This window comes from Protomyctophum parallelum, assembly GCF_964188405.1.
Source record: "Protomyctophum parallelum genome assembly, chromosome: 11".
NCBI classification, from domain to species: domain Eukaryota; kingdom Metazoa; phylum Chordata; class Actinopteri; order Myctophiformes; family Myctophidae; genus Protomyctophum; species Protomyctophum parallelum.
Genome location: NC_139707.1, coordinates 44,309,308 through 44,335,546, shown reverse-complemented (window position 1 = coordinate 44,335,546; position 26,239 = coordinate 44,309,308). Strand labels below are relative to the sequence as shown.

The following is a 26,239-nucleotide window of genomic DNA, read 5'->3' as shown; positions in this document are numbered from 1 at the left end:
CACTTAGTGTTCTCTCATCTCACGTTCATTCACTGTGAATACAAACAATCTTCTCATCTTACTGACATGCAGCGGTGGAAAATAACTAACAGGTGCATTTATTCAAGTATAGGCCTACTGTGCTTAAAGGGCCACTTCACCCCTTTTGCAACCATATCTTATTTTAATTATAATTATGTTTGGGAGACAAGAAACACTTTCATTGGGGTTTTTATCTGGGTAATATGTGTAATACTAAATACTAAATTTAGTATTTTTTCTTTATATACTTTTTTTATCCCACGATTTTGTACCCTCCGCCAACCTAGTCCCCATATATATATATTAGTATTTCAAAGTGTCCATGGACTCCATGATGTCATGGGCACTGGGCTCACTTACTTCCTGGACTACATGTTGTCTCAGTAAGACAGCCCTCCCCCTATCCACAAGGAGGAGCAGTGCACCAGAGCATTATGGGAATTGTAATGATGTGATTTTCATAATGTTGCTGATGTCTGAGGTGGGTGGAATGCATGGGTCCTTGGCCACTATACCAACCTGATAGAAAGTAGACCAGCCTGCTTCGCAGCTGGTAAAAAAAATCCCATAGTCCCACAATGGACAGTTGATCACTGGACCATTCTTACCTGTCCCAGGAGTGGTTGGACCAAAGAAGTTCCCAGCTCCATTATTATTATTTTTGTGTGTGTATATATATAGGCCTACTTTATTTTTTAAAAACAATACCCACATTTTCACCGATTTTCACCGATGTTTTTCATGGAATTTATGGTGGTTTATTTATTGATGGTGTGACAATTTTAAACTTTAGTCTTCTAGGGTTGAGTGCGGAAGCATGATGCAGATCTTTTACTTGTAGAGGACGTTTTAAACCACTGCACTTTGAATAGGAACAAACAATAGCCTACTAATTGTATTGCCTTGGGGCCCTCACAGGTACAGTATAAGTGCACATGCACGCGCGCACACACACACACACACACACACACACACCCGTGAGGCCCCCAAGGGACCCCACCCTCTGTCACTAACTGTTTGTATTGACACACATTAATTCAGCATGTATAGAAACGGTGTGCATGTGTGTGTGTGTGTGTGTGTGTGTGTGTGTTGTGCGCAGACATGAACCTCGAGGACAGGCGGTGATTGCTGTTATTGGATGACAGAAACAGTAGCACAATTGTCTCATTGTCAACACAAACAGTAGGCTAGTACTGCCCGAAGCTCACAATAAGACAACAGTGTTGCTCTCTGCCGTCAGACAGATACGTTTACAGAACAAGGCTATAATAGTTTTGCATTTTTCTTTTTTTCTCACTTTTTTGAGGGGCGATAGCCTCTCCTATGTGGCCAGCTTTTGGTGTCACTAACCCACATTTTGTCCTAACACAAACATTACATGCCAATGAATGGACAATATACGCGTCCGTCTGTCTGTCTGTCTGTCTGTCCGTCCATCCGTCTGTCCCTGCGTTTGTCTGAGGAGTGGAGAGAAGATGTTTTTTTGTGAATTTTACAACAATCATTATTAACTTATTAACTTTATTAACCGTTTGGCCACCAGGATTAAAGTGATGTCAGGAGTGGAGGAAGTGCAACATGGTCCCTGTAAACAAAGGAGGGGAGGGGGGGGGGGGGGAGGAGAAGAGACAGTGTTACACCTTCCAGCCTTCATTCACAATGTCCATCTGAACACAATGACATGAAACTGAAGCTGTGTGTGTGTGTGTGTGTGTGTGTGTGTGTGTGTGTGTGTGTGTGTGTGTGTGTGTGTGTGTGTGTGTGTGTGTGTGTGTGTGTGTGTGTGTGTGCGTGTGCGCGTGCGTGCGCGCCCGTCCTCGGGCAGTAAGGTAATCCAGGGTCGCATGTCTCCTTCAGAGAGAGAGACCTGAGAAAAAGAGTACCACACAAACAGTGGAAATAGCCGATCTACAAGCTCACCAGGTGTCACGATGCCACGCGTTGAGAGCTTATAGATAGACTATTTTTTGGAAAAGACCAGTGGGTCGGCGGCAGTGGGCACGTGATTTTGGTCCCCTGAGGGACAGTGAAGTGAAGTAAGGATTTTTAAGACCATTACAGCATTAAAAGCAATCAAAAGAAACTGGTTGGCGTTGGCCAAATTGTCAAATAATATATATATATTGTTTTGTAAAATGCCGATTTAGACAACGCCTCGCAACACAACTACAGAGACTTTTATAAGTAGAGTAGAGTTAAGGTTTCTGAGTCAAGCGACAGGCTTTAGGGTCTGGCCAATCAGACAGGTGTAATCCTCAGGTGTGTGGAGATGTTTGTTCAGTCTCCTTCGTTCCTCCAACAGATCAACACACCCTTTCATGTGGAGGAAATCCCCTCCACACACACACGCACGGACACACACACACACACACACACACACACACACACGTGCACGCACGCACCACCCAAAATGTTGGGCTGCCTCTAACCCTGTGGATTGTGGAAGACACAATGGAGAGGTTTATGTCTTCAATGGATCAGCAAAGGATGAAAATTTCCTTTGACTTTGTTTAGCTTCTTTTGTCATCTAAGGAATCGAAACCTTGTAATGTTTTTTGTAGGACAACTTTGAGGGCTCTGTGTAACTATATATAGTAATTACTTCATATCAGAAGAATTAGATTTAGATTAATTTATACTCAAGGCGCTTTACTTGTAACAGAGTGTAGGCCTATCTCTACATTGTGGTATTAAAGGAAAAGAAAGTACTTCTTTCATGACTGTATGTTACAAGTAAGACGCGCAAACGCGGGAAGCGAACGCAGCTCGTAAATTGCAATAACAACAATTAGAATAAATTACGTACTTTTTTTTCTTTTTAGTTAGTATTTTTTGAAAGTTTTCTACTGTGTGTGTGTGTGTGTGTGTGGTTGTGTGTGTGTGTGTGTGTGTGTGTGTGTGTGTGTGTGTGTGCTACAGCTGCGCCCTCTGGTGGCGGGCGGGTGGTGTCACAGTGGGACAGACACACAGACATGATCTGCTGGGTCTCATAGTTAGTGCTCAGTGCGTTCGCAATCACTGCGTTCGCAACTAACCGACATGGCGCGGCTCCGCTTCATGCACTGAAGAGCCATTTGGTAAATTGGTACACGAGGGCTTAAACGTTTTTCATGTTTTATAAAGCACAACAGAACAGAACCATTTGCCACATAAAGGGTTAAGGTTTATCATTTGTGATGTTATGTTAGTGTTTAGTGTGTGTTTGATTGATTGAGTAGTTTAGGATTTCAGAAAAAAACAAACTGTATAGCGGTATGTACAGAGTGACGAAAAAGGTGATCACCTGTTTAAAACCCATTCTGGGCGGGAACCCCTTTTGGTGTTTTAACTAAGCATTATGTAATGCTTTAGCTATTGAAAAATAGCAGATCTACAAGCTCATAGCGCGCCACCGAGTGGCGCGCTACGAGCTTGTAGGTCTGCTATTTTTTTATCGTGGAAATGCAGCACAAATCTTTGAAGAATATATTCTTTCAGAAGACTTTGTATTTATTTCGACGTCATAGGCCTAAATGGGTTAAGGTTAATTTCCTCGCCCTTGGCCCGGCCTGCTGAAAGGTGGATTTGCAGGCCTGTTTGAATTAAAAGATGTTAAGTGATGTGCATCTTTTGAAGGACGAGGGTCAGTCAGTGCATTCCATGCCTGCATAGCGTGGCCGTGTCGTTGTAGAGGGAGAATTTATTTGTTTTGAAAGTGGGAGGTACCACATCATTGTTCACGCTCCCTCTGGTATTGTGGCTGTGGGTGTCACTCTTTTTTTGAGTGGTGCAACCACTCCCAAGGAACAGCAATGTCTGTCCTAACTCTATATGTGACTATGTTTAGACTAGTAACAGTAGGGGCAAAAGTGGCGCTGTTGTGCCAGAAACGGAGAGAACAGAGATAGTGCTGCACTGTTGCCATGCTAATGAGAGACAGAGAGAGGGGGGGGGGGGGGGGGGGGAGGGGAGTTGCACCACTCAGTTCACACAGGTGTGATTTGTTTTTAGGTAGTCAGGTATGCGGGTACTGAGGGCATCAAGGGCACGCTATAGGCTGCGTTTACACATTTTGAAGGTCAAACGCATTTTCAATTGTCTTCTACCCGGAGCCAGTTTAGACGAGCACAATGGGATGGAAAGAGGGGGGTCGTCATATCATGGGCGACGTACAGGCCGAGAAGTATAGTGTAATTTAGTTTGTTTTGGGAGCTCTGACTCTGAGGCGTGATGCTGGAAAACCAAGAGGTGGAAGCAGAGTCAAAGGAGGCTGAATTAGAACTCCCGCTAGAGAGATAGTGTGTGTGTGTGTGTGTGTGTGTGTGTGTGTGTGTGTGTGTGTGTGTGTGTGTGTGTGTGTGCGCGTGAGAGTGTCATTGTTGTGTGTCAGTATAATTATAGTCTATAGTTAATCTGTTGGATTACCTCTGCCTTCATTTACGATTTACCTTACCACACACACACACACACACTCACTCACTCACTCACTCACTCACTCACTCACTCACTCACTCACTCACTCACTCTCTCTCTATTATATATATTTTTGAGGGGCGCTAGCCCCTCCTATACTGGACAGAGTCTAATGTTTGTTTTGTCTGTCACTGAGCAAATGGGCATATTATGATGTTATGTTATGATATCACAATGATGACGTGTTTTAGTGGATTATGTTGTAGTATGTTTAAATTATATTATTTGTCTTCTGCTTTGTGTCAATAGTGGTTTAATCACCCACCACTAGACATATGTTCCCCTCACGTCTCATTTTGGGTAGCTCATTCTTCATGTCAACTAAGTTCAGTTTGTCCACATCTGTTTTTCAGGCCTAGAATTTGTATTGTCACGTTTTCGTTAGGAGAAAAAAAAGACAAAAAAGAGAGACTATAGCCTAGTTGGCCCTGGCAATGTGTCGAGCAAGATATTGAACCCCTAACTCCCCCCTCCCCCCTTCTAAACGGCCGAAACGTTGCACAATAAAAGTCTGTAAGTGAAGACAGTACTGTACGTGTGCGGGATTTCATTTTTCTTCTACTTGTCCATAGACTTTGAAATTACATAGGCCTACTGTTGAGATACAAAATCTGCAAGAATAACGTACAGTATCGTAAATTCATTTCCTACGAACTCATTCACATTCACAAGTATATGCTTTATTTTAAATAAGCTTACATATTTAAACATATACATTGCACAATGCCCCCCCCCCCCCCCCTGCATGAACCTTTATACAAAAGTCCTGGTATAAAAAAGCTTTAGACCCCCCTGGCATAACTTCTAGAATAAAGTTGATGAAATAAAGCAGATCCTACTTCAGAGCGTCTTTCTGTGTCCTGGTAACGTGAGACGTGTATGTATCCCTGTATGTATGTGAGCCTTTCACACTGTCCACACCCACTGCTTGGATTTCACGCTTCCTCACATAGTTGCTGCCGGGCAGAAACCTTGTATCTCCCACAGATTAGGCTACAACCACACACGGAGGTTTTGAAAACATGACCAATGACAAAAAAAACTCCCATATCTGCTGGGCGAAGTACAACAATGTGCAAACGCAGCAGAGTTGCTGTGATAGGAGAAGGATATCAAACGGAACACAACCACCCTAAAGACTAATCATTGTGTATATTCCTGCACTATACCTGCATTGAGTGACCTTGGTACATAGAATTTGAATCTATTGTAGATTCTGACCTTCAAATGTACATCATTTTTGTTTTGATTGTATTGCTGTATTGTTGTATTGTTCTTTCTGCTTTGGCAATGTAAACGTATGTTTTCTCATGCCAATAAAGCCCTTTGAATTGAATTGAAATTATATCTCCATATTCCCCTGACACTAGATTCCTACAAAATGTCTTCTAAATCCTGATAGTTAAAAAAAAAATCACACACGTGTGAACTGAGTGGTGCAATTCCCCCCCCCCCCCCCCCCCTCTCTCTCTCTCTCTCTCTCTCTCTCTCTCTCTCTCTCTCTCACTCTCTCTCATTAGAGTCACTACCCCTCTCACTGTTTCTGGCGCCCCCTACTGCTATTATTAAGTCACATACTCATGCTCATACAGACAGACAGACACACACACAAACAAACAAACACGTACGAGGACATTGCAAGCTGGTTGTAGGAGTGGTTGCACCACTCAAAAAGAAAAACTATGTTTTTATGTGAGTCATGGTTCTCAAACTATTTCATGTCAAGAACCCCCAGAATTATATGTAATTGCCCCACGGACCACAATCTCAAATTATGTTGTTCCGCAGGGACCCCCCTGAAAGAATATACATTCCAAATTTGCGACACATTTTACCGATTTTTCAAAAATAGCAGACCTACAAGCTCGTACCGCGGCTCTCAGTCGGTGGCGCGTTGTGAGCTTGTAGATCTGCTGTTTTTCAATAGCTAAAGTATAACATAATGCTTAGTTAAAACACCAAAAGGGGTTCCCGACCGTCCAGAATGGGTTAATGCCCTATACTTTGCCATAGTACACACAGCAAAAAATATACTTTGTTTAAGTAGTTTATTATCGTCACTGTCGGATGGAGATTGCATGTCATGTCTAAAAGCCCAAACAGCACCAAAGGGTCGGGTCGGGACATAATGGCTTTTAACCCCATTCTGACCTGAGATCAGATTCTAAAAATGTCTTCTACATCCTGACAGTTTTCTGAAAAAGCTATGTTTCTATGTCAGTCGTTCTTCGGTTTTTCAGAAATAGCAGACCTACAAGCTCGTAGCGCGCCACTCGGTGGCACGCTATAGCTTGTAGATCTGCTATTTTTCAATAGCTAAAGCATAACGTAATGCTAACACCAAAACGGGTTCCCTTTGGTGTGTTTTGGGTTTAAGAAAGACCGTTTCTTTTTTTTAACTATACGTTTTGAAAACAAGTTAAATAGTGTAAATAAATGATTAAGCTCACAACCATCATTCCCTATATACTCTTTTGTGTGACACTTTCGTATGATGATGGACACGTTAAGTAGAACTATATATGGAGATGTGAGGTTTTTCTGCCCGATACCAACAACGTCAAGAGCTTAGAGTTAAACAATAACTGTCATTGTATCCACACTGCAATACGTTTTTCCGAAAAGTAATGGTTTGAACATACCGTAGGCCTACAAGGTTTCTTTCCCACCAGAGCGACAGTGTGTGTGTGTGTGTGTGTGTGTGTGTGTGTGTGTGTGTGTGTGTGTGTGTGATACAGACTTATAACATGCTATGTAGACAGCACTATAATTGCATTGTATGTAGTCATAGCACTTCATAGTACATATGTATAGCATAGTATATATGTATAGTTTATATGCATATAGTTTCATTATATAGATATTCCACTGTTTATGATACATGCTTTTTATGTATGCGATGTATTGCCATGCTTTTTGCCTCTTGCTTAATGTAAATCGCTCTGGATTAAGAGCGTCTGCTAAAGGCCTAAATTGTAAATTGTGTGTGTGTGTGTGTGTGTGTGTGTGTGTGTGTGTGTGTGTGTGTTACTGTGAAACACAATGAGTTGCAGAACACGAGAACATATTTGCTCCGACGCCAGATATCAGCAGATCAAGTCATGGTGATTTTTGTCACCAGGAGAAATGTGACAATGAGCGCGTGGTTCAACTGGCGTGACACATGCAGTAATAACCGACAACAAAATGGCTACAGCAGCATGTTGCGTCTTCAACAGGGGGTTTCCGGGACCCCTATGGTGGTCCTTAAACCCATTTAGACCTGACGTCGAAATTAAAAAAAAATCTGAAATACCCATGTTTTTGTATCAGTGGTGCTCAATATTTAATGTCAAGGACCCCCAGAATTATATGTATTTGGCCGCGGACCCCCATCTGAAAATATGTTGTTCCAGGGACGCCCCCGGAAGCAAAGATTTGAGTGAAAACATTCGCTCTGAAAGAATATATTTTCAAAGATTTGTGCCACATTTTCACGATTTTTCAAAAATGGCAAACCTACAAGTTCATAGCGCGGCACTCATGTGCCTTTTGGTGTTTCAGGCATTATGTTATACTTTAGCTATTGAAAAATAGCAGATCTACAAGCTCATAGCGCGCTACGAGCTTGTAGATCTGCTGTGTTTGAATAATCGTGAAAATGTGGCGCAAATCTTTGAACATATATTCGTTCGGAGTGAATGTTTTTAACTCAAATATTTGCTTCTATAGGGAGGTCCCTGGAACAACATATTTTCAGATGGGGGGGGGTACGTGGCCCAATAGAGATATTTCTGGGGGTCCTTGACATGAAAAAGGTTGAGCACCAACTGACATAGAAACATGGGGTTTTTCAGAAAACTGTTAGGATTCAGAAGCCTTAATTCTCTGGTGAGCACGTACGGCTAGTGGGAGAGCAGAAGAGCACAGTAAATAAATGTGACAGTCAGAATCCTACTGGATGCCGAGAGGGAGTTTCCTGCTCTGAAAAAGGAAAAAAAAATCCTTTTTGACTGAGATCCAGAGACCGACCACACACACACACACACACACACCCCGACGCGGAGGATTCGACACATTGTGTGAATGTGTAAACAGAATCAGGGGATTTTCTCGCAGCAAACCGCATGAATGCTGGTTCCTTCACGTCGACACAATGGTGTCGCTTGTGTCACATCAACGCGTTATTTCCTACATATTCTGCTCCTGTTAAAGCACATTTTCAACCTTATCTTCACGTAATTGGTCCTCCACTCATGCTCATTATAAGATGGCACCGAAATGAAAACTTAAGCTATGACGACTAAAACTAAGACTAAATATATTGACAATTTCGTCAACAAATAAAAACTAGACTAAAATGTTAGGAAGGGACTAGTGGACAAGAGATCCAGTATAAGTCATTTTACATTTTTTTGGTTGCATGCTGAAAATAGCAGATCTGTTGTGATTGTAGATCGGCTATTTTCAGCAAGTGTAAAAACAGTCATGATTACGATGGCATCAAGGCATGACTAAAACTAAATGAAAACTATTCAAAAGACCATGACTAAAACTAAAATAAAATGTTGCTGCCAAATACAACACTGATCTGTAGGCACGTCTGGCAAATTTCAACATTGTGTTTTTTATTTTTGTATTAATCCGTGAGCATAAAAACAGCACACATTGCTCTTACATGAAAGCCTCACTATGTAACCCTTTTAAATAATACAATGTGATTTTGTCCTTATATGTATAGAAAAGTATGTGTCAATACAATATAACGTAACCCATTTAGGCCTGATTTTAAAAATGTATTTTTTTAAATGTATTTTTTTTTAATGTCATGTTTCTATATCAGTGGTTCTCAATATTTCATGTCAAGGACCCCCAAAAATATATGAAATTGGCCGCTGACCCCTATCTGAAAATGTGTTGTTCCAGGGACCACCTCCCAGAAGCAAAGATTTGAGTTAAAAACATTCAGAGTATATATTCAAAGCTTTGCACCACATGTTCATGATTTTTCAAAAAATAGCAGACCTACAAGCTCGTAGCGCGCCACTCGATGGCGCGCTATGAGCTTGTAGATCTGCTATTTTTCAATAGCTAAATTACAACATAATGTTTAAAACACCAAAAGGGGTTCCCACCCACAACACAATGCATTGGGGGTGGTCTGCATTTTGTCTCCCTGATCTTCAATCGAGACATTTAGGTCACGCCTCACCTAGAAGACACAGGATCCGACACGTATTTTTGACCTGATGGTCAAAGATTCAATTCAAACCCCCGAGCGAGCAAGCAAGCAGGCCAACGGCTCTATTAGCTCAATGGTAAAAATGTCAGCACTGTCTCTCAGTGCAGGAGAAAAAAAAGGGTTCAATTCCCGAGCGGGATCGGAAATGTCCAAAAATAATAATAGAAGATCTACAGTGCTGGAAAGACATGGATGAGACCTCTGTTACTAAACAAGCACTATAGCAATTATTACTAACACAATACACACACAAAAACTATCACTTACGGCACCTTTTACACTCGTCTAAAAAGTTAAATAAACAGAGGGGAGAAAAGTGAGATGCAGCTGTCTCTCCTTGTGTCACGCTGCAGAGTCTTTTGTCCAAATATCGTCTTTCTTTTTCTCTCCCTCTCTCCAAATATATTTGGCCTTTTGTCCATAATTGGATCGTTAAGCTATACTAGAACTTTAAGCTCTTAAATTAAACCACTTGTTCGGGCGGGTCCCATATGGACCCTTATGGGTCTGGTGTACAGCACAGCAGCCATATTGGAAAGAAATTGGGCCAAACATTTTAATTTCAAGAACCCACCCATAACTCGAGCCAAATGGACCCGTTAAGCAAGGTCACACCTAATATAAGGGGCCATTTGGAAGCCCCTCCTCAAGGAACCAAGAGGGTTCCCGGGACCCCACTGTGAGACCCACTGGTGTCACAGGGTGTTTCCAGAGAGCCAATATGCACAACAACACCAGCACCCTGACTCTGTTTGAGCAGAATGGAACAGAGCCTTCATTAGTATCATGAAGGCTGAAGGGAAAAAGGCCCAGTTGCTTTCCAATATGGCTGCTGTGCATATAGAGCCAAATATTCCATCCTTACACTTAACCCATTTTGACCTGGGAAACGATTCTGCAAAATGTCTTCTAAATCCTGACTGTTTCCTTGAAAATGCTATGTTTTTCTATGTCAAAGTCGTTCTCAAACACTTTCATGTCACTTTTCACGATTCTTCCAAAACATAGCAGACCTACAAGCTCGTAGTGCGGCACTCGGTGCCGCGCTACGAGCTTGTAGGTCTGCTATTTTTCAATAGCATTACATAATGCTAACACCAAAAGGGGTTCCCACACATGAACACATACTTTTACAGTGTCTATTGGGGTCCCAGAGATACATATATATTGTACACTCTCAGGTTCAGACCTGTAAGGGTTCATTTGGACTCCTATTGGGGCCCACGGACTAGACGTACAGTACAGTACAGTACAGTACAGTACAGTACAGTACAGTACAGTACAGTACAGTACAGTACAGTACAGTACAGTACAGTACAGTGTACTAAATGTGTATACGGTCGTCTCTCCTCTGGTTCCCGCTGCAAAGTCATTTAAAAAACCGTCTTCAGGATTGGAGGGTCTTAAAAAAATGTGATTTTTATGATTTTCTTTTTTTTAAATCACAAGTTAAATCAACCGAGGAGAGGAAAGCGTTTCATACGGTCGTCTCTCCTTTGGTTCCCGCCGCAAAGTCATTAATAAAACCGTCTTCAGGATTGGAGGGTCTTAAAAAGAAATGTGATTTTTATGACTTATTTTTTAAAAGTGAAATAAACCGAGGAGAGGAAAGCGTTTCATACGGTCGTCTCTCCCTGGTTGACGCCGCCGCCACCCCCGGCGCCGCCCAGCCGCTGATAAAACCTCCGCCACGACTGGACGGTCTTGCCCGACCACACCCAGAACCCCGACGTGATGCCCACGATCATGGTCATCAGGTACTTGATGATGAAGACGGTGAACTCGGGCTGCATGGGCGCGAAGTTGTGCGCGGGGCAGGGCACGGCGAAGCGCTTGCACGTCTTCATGTGCCACGTGCGCTCCCACGTCTCGCGGAAGGCCTGCTCGTAGAAGTAGCAGGCGATGACCACGGTGGCGGGCACCGTGTAGAGGACGCTGAACACGCCGATGCGCACCATGAGCTTCTCCAGGTTCTCCGTCTTGGAGCCGTCGTGCTTCATGACGGTGCGGATGCGGAAGAGCGACACGAAGCCGGCGAGGAGGAAGGACGTGCCGATGAAGAGGTAGACGAAGAGCGGCACCAGGACGAAGCCGCGCAGCGACGCCACGTCGTAGATGCCCACGAAGCACACGCCGGTCAGCAGGTCGCCGTCCACCTATAGGAGGAGGAGGAGAGGCAGAAAACTGAAGTAAAGCAATGATAACCCGTTTTGACCCGAGATCAGATTCTAGAAATGTTCTTCTACATCCCGACAGTTTTCTGAAAAAGCTATGTTTCTATGTCAGTCGTTCGTCGATTTTTGAAAAATAGCAGACCTACAAGCTCGTAGCGCGCCACTACGTAAATAAATAGGCAGGAGACAAGGCAGGAGACAACACTATTTGTTTTGTTTTTCTTCTTATAAATTATTTGATCGGCATTGCTCACAGGTTTACTTCAATATACCCATATCAGTTGGCAAAAAAACATTGCGGAGCGGTCTTGATATCGGAAGGTCGCTAGTTCGTATCCCCGGACCAGCACGTTAAAATTACCACCGTTGAAGTGCCCTTGGACAAGGCATTGAACCCCTACCATGAAATGTTCTATGAGCAGGGCCTGGCTGTAAACAAGTTCTTGAGCTTAGTCCAGTTACCCTGGGTAAACATAGTACCTTTCCTTTCCTTTCCTTGTGACTGGAACAATCTACCTGTCCATATTCGTTCAATAACATCTTTTCATTTGTTTAAAACTGTGCTGTCCTCTCATCTTGAGACTACCTGTTCATGTTTTCACTAATCATCACTGTAGCAGATGTGTTATGTCTACGTTATGTCCATGTTATGTGAAATGTTGTTTTGTTGATTTTAGTTTTGTTGTTGTTGTTGTTTGTTTCTTGTTTATCTAGGAATTGTATTGTTTTGTCTTGTTTTGTTTTGTCTGGTTGAATTGTAAAAAAGTGTCTTTATGTATGAAGTGTATTTTGTGAATTGCGGACCCCCTTGAAAACGAGAGACATTCACCAACCTGTCCCATAGCCAGTATGGAGATGGTTTTGACAGCAGGTATAGCCCAGGCGGTCAGGTGGAAGTACTGACTGTTTGACTCGATGGCCTCGTGACCCCATTTCATGCCCGCCGAGAGGAACCACGTCAACGACAAGATCACCCACCTGGAAATACAAGAGTTAATTGATTAATTAAAACCCATTCTGGTCGGGAACCCCTTTTGGTGTTTTAAACATTATGTTATAATTTAGCTATTGAAAAATAGCAGATCTACAAGCTCATAGCGCGCCACCGAGTGGCGCGCTACGAGCTTGTAGGTCTGCTATTTTTGAAAAATCGTGATAATGTGCCTGAAATCTTTGAATATATGTTCTTTCAGAGCAAGTTTTTAACTCAAATCTTTGCTACTGGGGAGGGTCCCTGGAACAGCATATTTTCAGATGGGGGTCGGCGGCCAATGTCATATATATTCGGGGTTCCTTGACATGAATATGTTTGAGAACAACTGACATAGAAACATGGGTTTTTAATAAAAACTGTCAGGATTTAGAAGACTTTTTTTTTTTTGTCAGGCCTACATGGGTTAAAACCGTTTCATCCCAGCTGAGAGGAACCACATTAACGACAAGATCACCCACACCCAGCTGAGCTAATTAACCTTTTATTTTCAATCATTTTGTATTTTTGGACGCACCATATGGAGCTGGCCATGCCGAAGAAGTATAGTATCATGAACAGGATGGTGCAGCCCTCTTTCTTGGTGCCCTGGGCCACGGTTCGATACCCGTCGTCCTTGAACTTGTCAATGCACACCACCTGTACGGGACAATAATTGTACAAACCAATTCAGCACAGCATCACCACAACCAATAATGTATTTTTCGGTATGTATCACTCATTAACCTTATAGTTTGTTATAGGTTGACAAACTAGACAGTGTGGTACATGTTATAGACTAGCGTCGCAGGCCCGCCCCCTCGAGAGACCCGGAAAATAGTTCCCCGTTTATTTTCCTCATAGACTTTTCAGAAAGTATTTATTTAAAGACGTTTACGCCGCGGACAAAGCCAACTCTTGTCGTGACAAATCATGACAATAAACACAATGTTTTGGGCCAAACAAAGAATTAGAAATTAGAAAATAAACGACAGGTTTACAACACTTTTTTGGTTGTTTTTCTTATTTGTAATAATGTTTAATGTTTGTTTTGTCACGACTCGAGTTGGCTTCGTACGACGCTTAAAAGGTCTTTAACTCTCTCTCTCTCTCTCTCTCCCCCCAAACATCAGTATATTTTCCTCCAGCCATGTTATCCCTCCAGTCCCAAACAATGAGTTAGTTATTTACATAAGGAGAAGAGACTGGAGCAGCACAGACATTTAGAGCCTTTTATTGGGTGCTAAAGTATAGAAAAACGACTAACGTTTCGACCTTGCGGTCTTCAGTCAGAGTCAGAGTCAGGCTAATAAAAGGCTCTAAATGTCCGCTGCTGCTCCAGTCTGTTCTCCTTATGCAACTCCTGTCCTTGTATACCTCTGTTCTCCTTATGCAACTCATGTCCTTGTCCCCGTGAAGCACCAGATCAGCCGTTTCAGGGTTGGTAGACTCCCTTTGTTACTCTATAGTTAGTTTGTCCGGTCCAAAGCAGCTCATCTTAGTTTTTCAACTAGTTCATCTACTTTTAACCCATTCTGACCTGAGATCAGATTCTAAAAATGTCTGTTTGAAAATTCTGAAAAAGCTATGTTTCTATGTCAGTCGTTCTTTGATTTTTCAAAAATAGCAGACCTACAAGCTCGTAGCGCGCCACTCGGTGGCGCGCTATGAGCTTGTAGATCTGCTATTTTTCAATAGCCAAAAGGGGTTCCCGCCCAAAATGGGTGCCCCTTCCCCTTACAGGGAAGGGGAAGATTTTTGTTTCCCTGTTTGACAGGTTAGACTTGATTTATTTAGATGGTAGTTTTGATTGCAATTCCCTTATTTTGGCACCACCAAATCCCTTCCCATATCTTTGTGTTATTTGGCTGATTGTCATTATTTGTTAAACAAAGCTTTAACAAATAATGTTAAATAGTAGATCTACAAGCTCACTGTGCACTCGGTGCCGAGCTATGAGCTTGTAGATCTGCTATTTATTTTTTTTAATCTTGAAAATGTGGTGCAAATCTTTGAATATATATTCTTTCCTAGCGGATGTTTTTTTAACTCAAATCTTTGGTTCTGGTGGTCCCTGGAACAACACATTTTCAGATTGGCGTCGGCGGCCAATAAGGGCCTAGCTTTCTCGGCCCCACCCCTCTCCCTGTGTTTATATTGTGTTTTAGGATCCAAGATGGCCGCAGCACCAGGAGGGGGTGGGGCGGAGGTGAGCGGGCGGCGTCGACATATGCCCTTACCGGGCTGCATTAAAGACACTTGCCTTGTGTCTGACACCTGACTTGTGTCTGAACACAGCTTTGATGGATGTGTTCTGACCCCCTCCCCCCATCAAACAAGATCAAACCATATGGGCTTCCATTGAAGCAGCCATTTAACACAGACACAAGAGACAGGTGTCTTGAATGTGTGAACCCACCCAGTAAACACAATATAAACAATTGGAGAGGGGTGGGGCCGAGAAAGGCCTTTTATTACATTTCATTTTTGGGGTCCTTGACATGAAATGGTTTGAGAACCACTCACTGATATAGAAACAGAAACATAGGTTTTTATCAGAAAACTGTCATGATTTAAGAAGACATTTGTAGAAGCTGGTCTCGGGTCTAAATGGGTTAACCCATTCCGGGACGGGAACCCCTTTTGGTGTTTTAAGCATTATGGTATACTTTAGCTATTGAAAAACAGCAGATCTACAAGCTCGTAGCACGGCACCGAGTGCCGCGCTACAAGCTTAGTAGGTCTGCTATTTTTTAATAATCGTGAAAATGTGTATATATATATATTAATATATATTCTTTCACAGTGAAGGTTAGGTTTAGGTGTGCTGCCCCGTGGGAGGTTAGGTTTAGGGTGAGGGTTTGAGATTTGTAGTTGTAGGACTAATGACTGGTCTAACCCAATGACTATAGTCTAAACCAAATACTGTCTAAACTAAGTACTGCACCCTGGTTTTTCAGAAAACTGTCATGATTTAGAAGACATTTTGTTAGAATCTGGTCAGTCCAAAATGTACAGTATATATTAAATGTACCGATTACTTTGCACACAAATAACCCATTCTGACCGGGCACCCATTTTGGTGTCAGCATCATGTTATGCTTTAGCTATTTAAAAATAGCAGATCTACAAGCTCATATCGCGCCACCGAGTGGCGCGATACGAGCTTGTAGGTCTGCTATTTTTGAAAAATCGAAGAGCGACTGACATTTCTAGAATCTGATCTCAGGTCAGAATGGGTTCATCAGGACCAGTGTGTGTCCGGCGGAAACCTCGTATGAATCTGATCTCAGGTCAGAATGGGATAAAATACCTTGTCTTCCAGGAAGAAGCCGGCGGCGTAGGCCACGGCCACCATGAAGTAGCATCCGGACAGGAAGATGATGGGCCTCTCCGGGTAGCGGAAGCGCCGCATGTCCACCAGGTAGGTGAGCACGGTGAAGGCCGTGCTGGCGCAGCACAGCAGCGCCCAGGTGCCCACCCACAGCCTGCCGAAGCGCACCTCCTCCTCGCTGAAGTACATCACGCCGTTGGGCTTGGAGGGCTCGCACGGAGCGCCGCAGTCCTTGGCACCCAGGAACTGGTGGTGGTAAGGGGGGAAAAAAAGGCGTGTTAACCCCATTTAGACCTGAGGACGATTCTACAAATGCAAATCATGACAGTTTTCTGAAAACCTCATGTTTCTATGTCAGTGGTTCTCACACTATTTCATGTCAAGGACCCCCAAAAATATATGTAATTGGGCCACCCATCTCAATATATGCTGTTCCAGGGGACCCCCCAGAAGCAAAAATTTGAGTTAAAAATGTTCGTTCTGAAAGAATATATATTTTGCGCCACTTTTTTGCGCTTGTAGATCTTGTAGCTTGTAGAGCTTGTGGATGTCCAGAGTCTGGTATTCTGGACACATCCTAGTCTACAGCACTATGTGGACTCGTGCAATATGGTCACTGGACTCTTGGAATACGGTCTCTGGACCTTAGTCTGGCACTTTGTGCAATAAGGGCTACGTGCTATATTATGGACATGTTTTTTTCTTCCTGCTCATATCCTTATTTATTTATTTAAATGACTACTGCTCAGACCTGCTTTTACTACTGCACTGTAATGTATCCTCCTTACCGACATGTTTGCACTATTGGTGAGATGCTAAAATACTTTTCGCTGACATTGACAATAAATTGAATCTCATCTCATCTCAAAGACATATTTCTGTTTGCCTTTTAGGCTCACAGGTCAAATACCGTAAGACAAATACCTTTATAAGTGATATAGATATTTGACTTATTTAATGATTTTACACTTTCTAAAAAAAAAAACAAAAAAACACAGACAACCCACTATCTTTGCAAAAACATAAACGGCACAAAGAGCAAATCTACAAGCTGACAACACGTTGCATCGCGACACGTTGCCAGCTTGTAGTTCTGCCATTTTTGTAACTTTTTGTATGACACCGTAATAATAACAACATAACACTGTTTCTATATAGAACAGTCCCAGTACCTGGTACCCCAGGTAGGAGGGCAGCTCCAGCTGCAGGGGGCAGGTGAAGTGGGGGGACGTGTGCTGGTGGGGAGGCTGCTGGATGGGGGGTCGGCCCTCATGGGACGGGTGACGGGTGACGGCGTCGGGCGGGTGGCGGCCTATAGGGATGCAAATGTTCAGTTTAAATCATTAAGCGACACGGGGACATTTTTTGACACCTTCACGAGTGCTTTTTTACTGACATGCAAAAGGACACCTTTGGCCAGAATTTGCGTGCGTGGATTTCAAGATTGTTTTATTTGTCAATTGTATTTCGATCTGCAAGCAGCTTCGGGAAAATAAAAACATGTATGTGTTTCTAAGACGGCAACAATTCATAAAAGAAATCCACTAAAACCTGACCATCCCCCCCCCCCCCAAAAAACAGCTAGCGAGGATTGGCTAAAGCTAATGTCAACGTCTATAGAGCGTCGGAGTCCCGCCCCATAGAGTAATAAAAGGATAGACACTGAACCGCAGCGCCCTGAGTGAGTTTTAACATCCTACCGGGTACGGGGGTGGGGTTCTGAGTGAGTTCTAACATCCTACCGGGTACGGGGGTGGGCTTCCCGGCGTTGTCGGTGCTGTTCAGACCCACGCAGATGTCCGGTCCGCCGTGAACCGGGAAGTTGTGGCAGCGCAGCCGCTCGGGCCACTGGAAGCCAAACTTGTTCATGAGCGCCTCGCAGCCCTGCGTGGGGACAGTAGAGGGGCAACAGTTAAAATCAAAGTCATGGATTTTTAATCTATTAAAGATGGAGTGCCACAAGTTTTGTATTTTTCCAGTTTTTCATGTGTCTATGAGGTGACAGTACTTCATTAGACACCCTGGAGTCGTTTTTATGTGCAATGGTGTATTAACTTTGTATTTAGGGTTTCTTCCTGGAGGCTGAACCCTTGACAGTCAAACGGGCCAATGAAATAAACAGTAATATAGTGACTCCCCCTTGAACATTCATGTTGCACTTCTCGAGTCTAGGCTACCAAACACAGTCCCCTCCCCCGTCTGTACTAGGCTACTGAATGGGGCGGAGGAGAGCAGAGGAAAGAGGTCATGGATTTAGCCATTTTCCCAGTTGTCGGTTTATCAGCTACTGTACATTTGATGTGAGCTGTAGGCTATATGTTCAAAGACAAGCCGCAACAAACGAAAATGAAACTACAACTCTAGTTTCTCACGGTGCGTTAATTGCAAGCTTGACGACGCAGGAATGCATGTCCCCCGGTCTCACAAAGATACAGTACTTGATTCTTAACGTTTGCTGTCAAGTCTGGATATTAAAACTTATGTCAGTTATGTTTATATCACTAGTCGTTGTGATTTGAAATGTGAGTTTGGTCACTTAGAGCATGGGTTCCCAAAGTGGGGTCCGGGGACACATAATATAATGCAGAATGACCAAAGACTTACAGTAGGTGAGCCTAAATGGGGTGCATAGTTTAGACTAGTCATTGGTTAGACATGGGTTAAGGTTAGGTTTAGGTGTGCTGCCCCGTGGGAGGTTAGGTTTAGGTTGAGGGTTTGAGCTGATAGGTTGTAGTTGTAGGACTAATGACTAGTCTAAACCAATAACCCACCCACATGGTAAAGTGCATGTGTGTGTACTCTGTGAGTGTGTTCTGCCTGAACTAACCTTGCAGGCTACTGTACAGTATCATTCTTGTGGTCTCAATCCTGTACATTGACAGCGTTGCAACAGTCACATAACTGTAGTAACCCGACACCGCACGTTACAGCCAAATGTGTACTCCTGTCGTATCGTATGGCATGGCCGTGCGCCCCGGAAATAGCAGATCTGCGAGCTCACAGCGCGTTGTGGACGCAGCACAGCGTGAGCTTGTAGATCTGCTATTTTCAACAGGCGACCGACCCGTTATACGGCGAGGTATAACTACTCCCAGCTTAAAGGAATTCACACATGATTGCTTTTCCTGCCAGTTGGTCTGATTTAAGGACCCATTCACATTGCATTATGTTATAAATAAATGCATTATGTTATAAATATGGACCTGTACACTGTCTCTCCCAACCAACTCAGTGGCCTTGTGGTTAGAGTGTCCGCCCTGAGACTGGGAGGTCGAGGTTCGATCCCCGGCCGGGTCATACCAAAGACTGTAAAAATGGGACCCTGCTTGACACTCAGCATCAAGGGTTGGATTGGGGGTAAGTCCCTGCGACATACTAGCGTCATGTCCAGGGGGTGTACTTGTACATCAAGCTGCCTCACGCTACAGAAACAGGAGATAGGATCCTCTGGGTGACCGTCCTAAAGTGTCACTGTTGTGAAACATAAAACATAATAAAACAAAATTCCGTGAGGCAGGGTGTCGTGTCGTGTCGCAGACCCCCCCGGCGAATGCTCGGACCTCCTGGTTGGTGGACCCCCCTGACTTAAAAGGGTTCATTGATGATAATATACAAAATAATTGAAAAGCGTGGTTCTCAATAATTATTCAATTCATCAAAAATAAAAGGAGGAAAGGAAAGGTACTATGTTTACCCAGGGTAACTGGACTAAGCTCAATAACTTGTTTACAGCCAGGCCCTGCTCATAGAACATTTCATGGTAGGGGTTCAATGCCTTGTCCAAGGGCACTTCAGCAGTGGTCATTTTAACGTGCCGGTCCGGGGATACGAACTAGCGACCTTCCGATATCAAGACCGCTCCACAAACCGTTCGGCCACCGATGCCCCCTAAAGTGTATGTAATAGGCGTATATAATATGGACAGTCGTACCTGACGTGCACGCTCGCACAGCGAGCGGCAGGGAGGGATGGCGGCGTCCAGGACCGTGCAGACCGGGGCGTACATTGAGCACAGGAAGAACTTCAGGTCCGCCGAACACTGGACCTATAATGAACAGAACCCCTTTTGGTGTTAGCATTATGCTATGCTTTAGCTATTGAAAAATAGCAGATCTACAAGCTCATAGCGCGCCACCGAGTGGCGCACTACGAGCTTGTAGGTCTGCTATTTTGGAAAAATCAAAAGAACGACTGACATAGAAACATAGCTTTTTCAGAAAACTGGAGAAGAAAGTTTTAGAATCTGATCTCAGGTCAAAATGGGTTAACTGCCCAACACTTCACCTAATGAACAGGGTGGGAATTTACTGCTAAGTATATTTACTCAAGTACTGCAGTCATATATATTATATGCAAATAAATATCTCACTCACCCAATACATTATCAAATATTAAAAAAGGTGTATTAACCAATGAAGTACTATTGTGTACTTCTGTCTAAAATAGACAATATACAAGCTTGTTGATAAGCTATTTCTGAAGATTCTTGAGTATTTTTTTGTTTTGGTAGACTACTTTAAGATATACTTTAAGTGTAATTTGATGCCAAGACCTTGGTACGTGCTTTCCTCAAGGATCATTTTGTACATGACAGTAAAATGCCTGTCATCATTGAGCTAATAGTCTGCCTGCTTGATTATTGCCTGTGACCTTGACACGTTTGAAATGTCTCAACTATTAACATAGTACTCTTACCATACAGATTGTATAAGTTATAAATTATAATTATTATACAATCTGTATGGTAGAGTATATGTTGATACAGTATTATAACTTATAATACTGTATTAACATACTCTATACATATAAGTTATATTGTATTTAACATACTCTATCATACTGTATAAGTTATATTGTATTTAGCTCTGGTCCATAGCTCTAATGCGTTTGGACCAGAGCTATATTGTATCAAACATACTCTTCCATATTTTATATTAACATACTCTACCGCCCTATACATATTGTACAAAATTACATGTTCAATCTCAGCTCTTCAAGTAGGTCCATGTGTCTCCTGTCATGTTACAGGCCTAATGGTGTATTTTATTTTATGTTGTATACTATGTAATCTGCCTTTTTAAGAAGCTGGGGTGTATAGGCCTATTAGTTAGTTTAGTATTCACTTGTTCATTGTTTGCAAACTGTCATTGTTTATGTAAACTCTAAAAGGTAAAAGGTAAAAAGTAAGTCCATATAGGCTGGGCTTCTTAAGCATTACATTTAAATAAAGAATCAGTCAATCAGTTATTCATTCAAAAGGTTAGGGTATAGTAACCTATATGAACACAAATGTCCACTTGCAACACGTACAGTAGTATATTTGCACTGTATTTATTTACCTTGACCAGTGGGTAGAACTGTATTTACTGTATTTACCTTGACCAGTGGGTAGAACTGTATTTACTGTATTTACCTTGACCAGTGGGTAGAACTGGTGCACCTCCAGTCCGGCGTCCTCCTGGTTCGAGTGACCCAGCAGGTTGGGTAGGATGGTCTGGTTGTACTGGAGGTCCGCGCACAGCGGGATGGTGATGGTCTGACAGAAGCCATGCTCCGAGCCCCAGACACCCCCATGTACACCCCCCTGTTCACCCCCGTGTTCAGCGGCCCCACACAGCCCCAACATACCGCCCCAAAAAAACACCCAAACCCCAAACAACGACAACGGTTTAATCTGTGTCATGTTTGTGTTTTTTTGTTGTGGGTATATATATAATTATTTTTTCACTCAGTAGTTGTATGTTGTCTGTTTTATGTGTGGTGATGCAGTCTTTGTTTGAATGTGTTTTTTTTTAAATGTATTATGGAGTTATCTGTGGTTTATCTACTACTACTACTTATTTGATTTTCAAATCTAATGAAGTCAAATCGAATCAAGCCAGCTGCTGAGCTGCAAACCGCTGTCGCCATAGTTGAAGAGGAGGAGGAGGAGGAGGAGGAGGAGTAGGAGAAAAACACTCACACTTTGGTTCCCAAGTTTTTCAGAAACTCTTCAAAACTACATTTACAAATATATCAAAACTCGAGCCCCAACAAACCCCGCAGAACGAACACACTGCAAACAGCAGACCCGGGAGGAGGAACTGGAGGACTGCTGTGTCATAGTTGAAGTTGACTTGAGGGGAAACTTTTAGTTGAAGGTTAAAAAAAAGAAAGAAAGAAAAAGGCTTAAAAATGTGGTGGAAATATATATTTGAAGAGTCCGAGCTGGCTGTACTGTATGTTCTGTAGTCCAACAAGCTTCTGGAAACGGAAGGTTTTATTTTATTTTATATTGAATGTTATAAATTTCCTCTCAAAAAGTCTGTACTCCTCAGAGAGCTTCGTTTCGCCGTGGTGGATCCTCATGGTTCTTTGTAGTTCTTCTCATTCCCCAGCACGCTCACCGTGCGTGCGTCCAACACACACTCACTGTAAAACGTACGTACGGCACCAATCCAGAAAAAGAAAAAAAAAGCATTAAATAAATCCTTCTTCGTTAAAAATGGTTACGTAAAAGTCCACGGTTGTAACTTCTAAACTCTCTCTCTCTAGTCTCTACCGTGCACAGCGTGCACTAGTGCGGGAGAGCACAGACAGACAGACACAAGGTCTGCAGCAGAAGTAGCTCCACAGACACACACACACACACACAGTCACACACACACACACACACACACACACACACACACACACACACACACTGGGACCTTCAGTTTCTACTGGCCCCCTCCCCCCGGGCCGGCCTGGCATACTGCACGGATACTGGTGACCTATCGAATTGTGTGACCCCAGGGCAGTAGTTCTCAACCTGTGGGTTGGGACCCCAATATATACTCTAAGGTTGGGACCTTAATATATACTCTAGTCTAAAGGTTGGGACCAATATATACTTTAAGGTTCGGACCCCTGACCCCACACGTTTGTTTGTTTGTTTTTGTTTTTTTTGGGGGGTCTGTCTGAAATTCTTTATTAGGAACAATCCCTTGAGATGAACCATCTCGTTTTCAAGGGGGTCCGCAATTCACAAAATACACTTCATACGTAAAGACACTTTTTTACAAACAATTAAACCAAACAAAACAAAACAAGACAAAACAATACAATTCCTAGATAAACAAGAAACAAACAACAACAAAAAAACAACAAAACAAACTGCAACAAGACAACATTTCACATAACATGGACATAACGTGGACATAACACATGGATCATTGCATCATGGATCTGCTACAGTGATGATTAGTGAAAACATGAACAGGTAGTCTCAAGATGAGATGACAGCACAGTTTTAAACAAATGAAAATATGTTATTGAACGAATATGGACAGGTAGAATGTTCCAGTCAAGGAGCTTTGAACATAAATTATTTTTTGCCAACTGATGTGGGTATTGGACTGGGTGGTCCCAGATGACAGTGAAGTGACAATAACTATGGAAACAAAGTTTTTGGTCTCTCCCTATTGTGTTATTACAGCTTTTTTCTCAAAGATTTTCATTTAGGACGCCTTCATTAATATGGCTATTGTTTGGCCAGGCAGGGACCCCTATGTGAAAAAGGGAGGGACCTCCACAAGAGGAGATTTGTCAACTCGAAATTAGCAGATCTGCATGCTTGTAGATCGGCTATTTTGGAAATGGGGCTTAAGTATGTAAACTGTTGACAACAGTTTTGCACCAGTGGTCAGACTTATATTTAACCTTTAACTTCACAAAACCTATGCCTAAACCCAGAGCCATAGAGTGAGACAGAGTTACGCAAACTCCGTTCACTTCATGGGGCTTCAGTCCAATGGCTCTTCTACATAGACTTCTATTGAATGGGGTCCGACAACCGGAAGTTTACGGAATGCATTGGAATGCATTGGAAAACAGCACGTGACCGTGCTGTTTTCTGCCCCCTCAATATCGCAACTCTTCTATTAGATGGCTCTGCCTAAACCTAACCGCTAACCTCACAGAAATGATGCGTAAACCTAACCTCAAGCTCAAAACCCTGTTGACCTGGGCGAAAGAAACACAGGGAGAAGAAGAGTGTCCCACGATCAGACGTCACGGCAAGTTTGTGCAGAGCGTGTCAATACAATATGTGTCAATCCTGCTGGGTTTCTAACACAATCAATAATCAATACACACACACACACACACACTGATGATCTATAAACACTGACCTCGCCTCAGCGTCTACACATCCAATCAGAGGCTATTATTAGATTGAAGGCAGAGGAGAGTTAGAGAGAGAGTGAAGGAGAGAATTAAGGAGTCAGTGAAGATTGAAGAGACTTTAGTTAAGTAATTCTCAACATTGTTCATTTCAACGACGCCTAGTTTAATATGTATCAGACCACACGGACCCCCATCGGACCCCCATCTGATGTCACGTCTTATCTCTGGAACCACAATGTGCACTGCAGTATAACTCTGTTTATTTAACTCTGAAAGTTAAAAATGGAACCAAATTGACCCATTATGGTGCATTTGGATCCATTTGTACACTCTCAGAGACCCATAGATCATGGGCAGATAGATAGATAGATAGATAGATAGATAGATAGATAGATAGATAGATAGATAGATAGATAGATAGATAGATAGATAGATAGATAGATAGATAGATAGATAGTTCTGGCAGTGGCTCCTAAGGGGTTAACAGTTGTGATAGGGCCTAAAGGGGGCGGGGCGAGAACAATAAGACCAAGGGCAAAATTATAGGGAGGCGTGGCTACTGAATGGGGGCATGGTCTGTAAGGCAAAGTCAGTTAATATAATAAAACCAGAGAATGTTAATACCGTGATTTCCCAGAGGAGAATTAACTATCCCCCTCTCTCTCTCTCTCTCTCTCTCTCCTAAATACACTGTGCATTAGACAAGCCACGTGGTTTCCTGCTGAGAACCTCAGCCTCAGAACTTAACCCATTTTGGGCGGGGACCCACCATTTTGGTGTTAGCATCATGTCGTGCTTTAGCTATTGAAAAATAACAGATCTACAAGCTCATAGCGCGCCACCGAGTGGCGCGCTACGAGCTTGTAGGTCTGCTATTTTTGAAAAATCGAAGAGCGACTGACATAGAAGACATTTTTTTAATCTGATCTCAGGTCAGAATGAAAACTGTCAGGATGTAGAAAGACATTTTTAGAATCTGATCTCAGGTCAGAAATGGTTAAGTGGAGATGCTGATGTCCAGGAAGACGTCGTCGGCATACACAAATCAGACTGCAGAATGAAAAGCTCTTCTGTCCCACGCTTCAAGGAGCCTGTGTGTCTTTCCTTCCCACCAGTAATGACTCAAATCAATGCTAGCAAATGCTTATCAATAGGTTTCCGTAGCAGTCTAAAACAGTAATCAGTGATGGAAGAAGTATATAGGCTACTCACATGTACTTGAGTAAATGTACTTATACCTTCCACCACTGACCGTAATTACTTGCATATTAATGCAAATAGCTGCACAGCAGACTTGACAAGTTCCTCTGTCTAGCGGAAGAGATGAGAGCAGGGTAGAAGAGACAGCTACTGTAGGGATAGATGGGAGAGAAGCAGAAAAGTTTTGTTGTGCTTATTTTGTGAGTTCTGTACACTATACACAATATTATATATTTTTCTAAATGTCTTTCTTAAATGAATGCCTTACTTCATCACTCTACACTACAGCGTCACACAAAAGTAGCAAAAACAGTGCTGCATTTTTAAATTGAAAATCCTGAAAAGCAACAGTTTAGGAACACCGGCCCTTTGGAATATTGACGCGGACCCAGCAAAAAAATATATACTGCATAAAATGCAATGCAAATCTATGCATTGCATCACATCACATTGTGAGCTTGTAGCTCTGCTATTTTCAAATTAGGCTGGCCGAAGTGGGTTGTTTTTGTAATAACAATAATGTGTTAATGAATTTGAAGTCGTTGCGTCGAGTTTTGTGTTTTTAGCTTTAAATGTTTTGCTGTATACCTCCGTGCTGTTCTTGACTAATAAAGTATTCAATCAATCAATCAATCAATCAATCAATCAATCAAATTAATCAGGGCCTGAGGTCAGAGGTCAAGCTGTGAATGTAGGTTTCTCTGTATGACACAGTGAGC

At 42.7% G+C, this 26,239-nt stretch overlaps 1 protein-coding gene across 1 annotated transcript; it reads right to left on the bottom strand.

The window, feature by feature from the left end:
* Window positions 1-11,158: 11,158 nt before the first annotated feature.
* Window positions 11,159-21,984, bottom strand: LOC310867400 (frizzled-7-like). The gene is made up of 8 exons (XM_083777474.1): window positions 21,589-21,984; window positions 20,107-20,220; window positions 17,918-18,059; window positions 17,348-17,487; window positions 16,155-16,421; window positions 13,380-13,501; window positions 12,705-12,849; window positions 11,159-11,853 (listed from the first exon to the last, which is right to left on the bottom strand). The coding sequence occupies exons 1-8, from the start codon at window positions 21,856-21,858 to the stop codon at window positions 11,314-11,316; spliced, it is 1,740 nt and encodes a 579-aa protein (XP_083633600.1). The 5' UTR covers window positions 21,859-21,984; the 3' UTR covers window positions 11,159-11,313.
* Window positions 21,985-26,239: the final 4,255 nt, after the last annotated feature.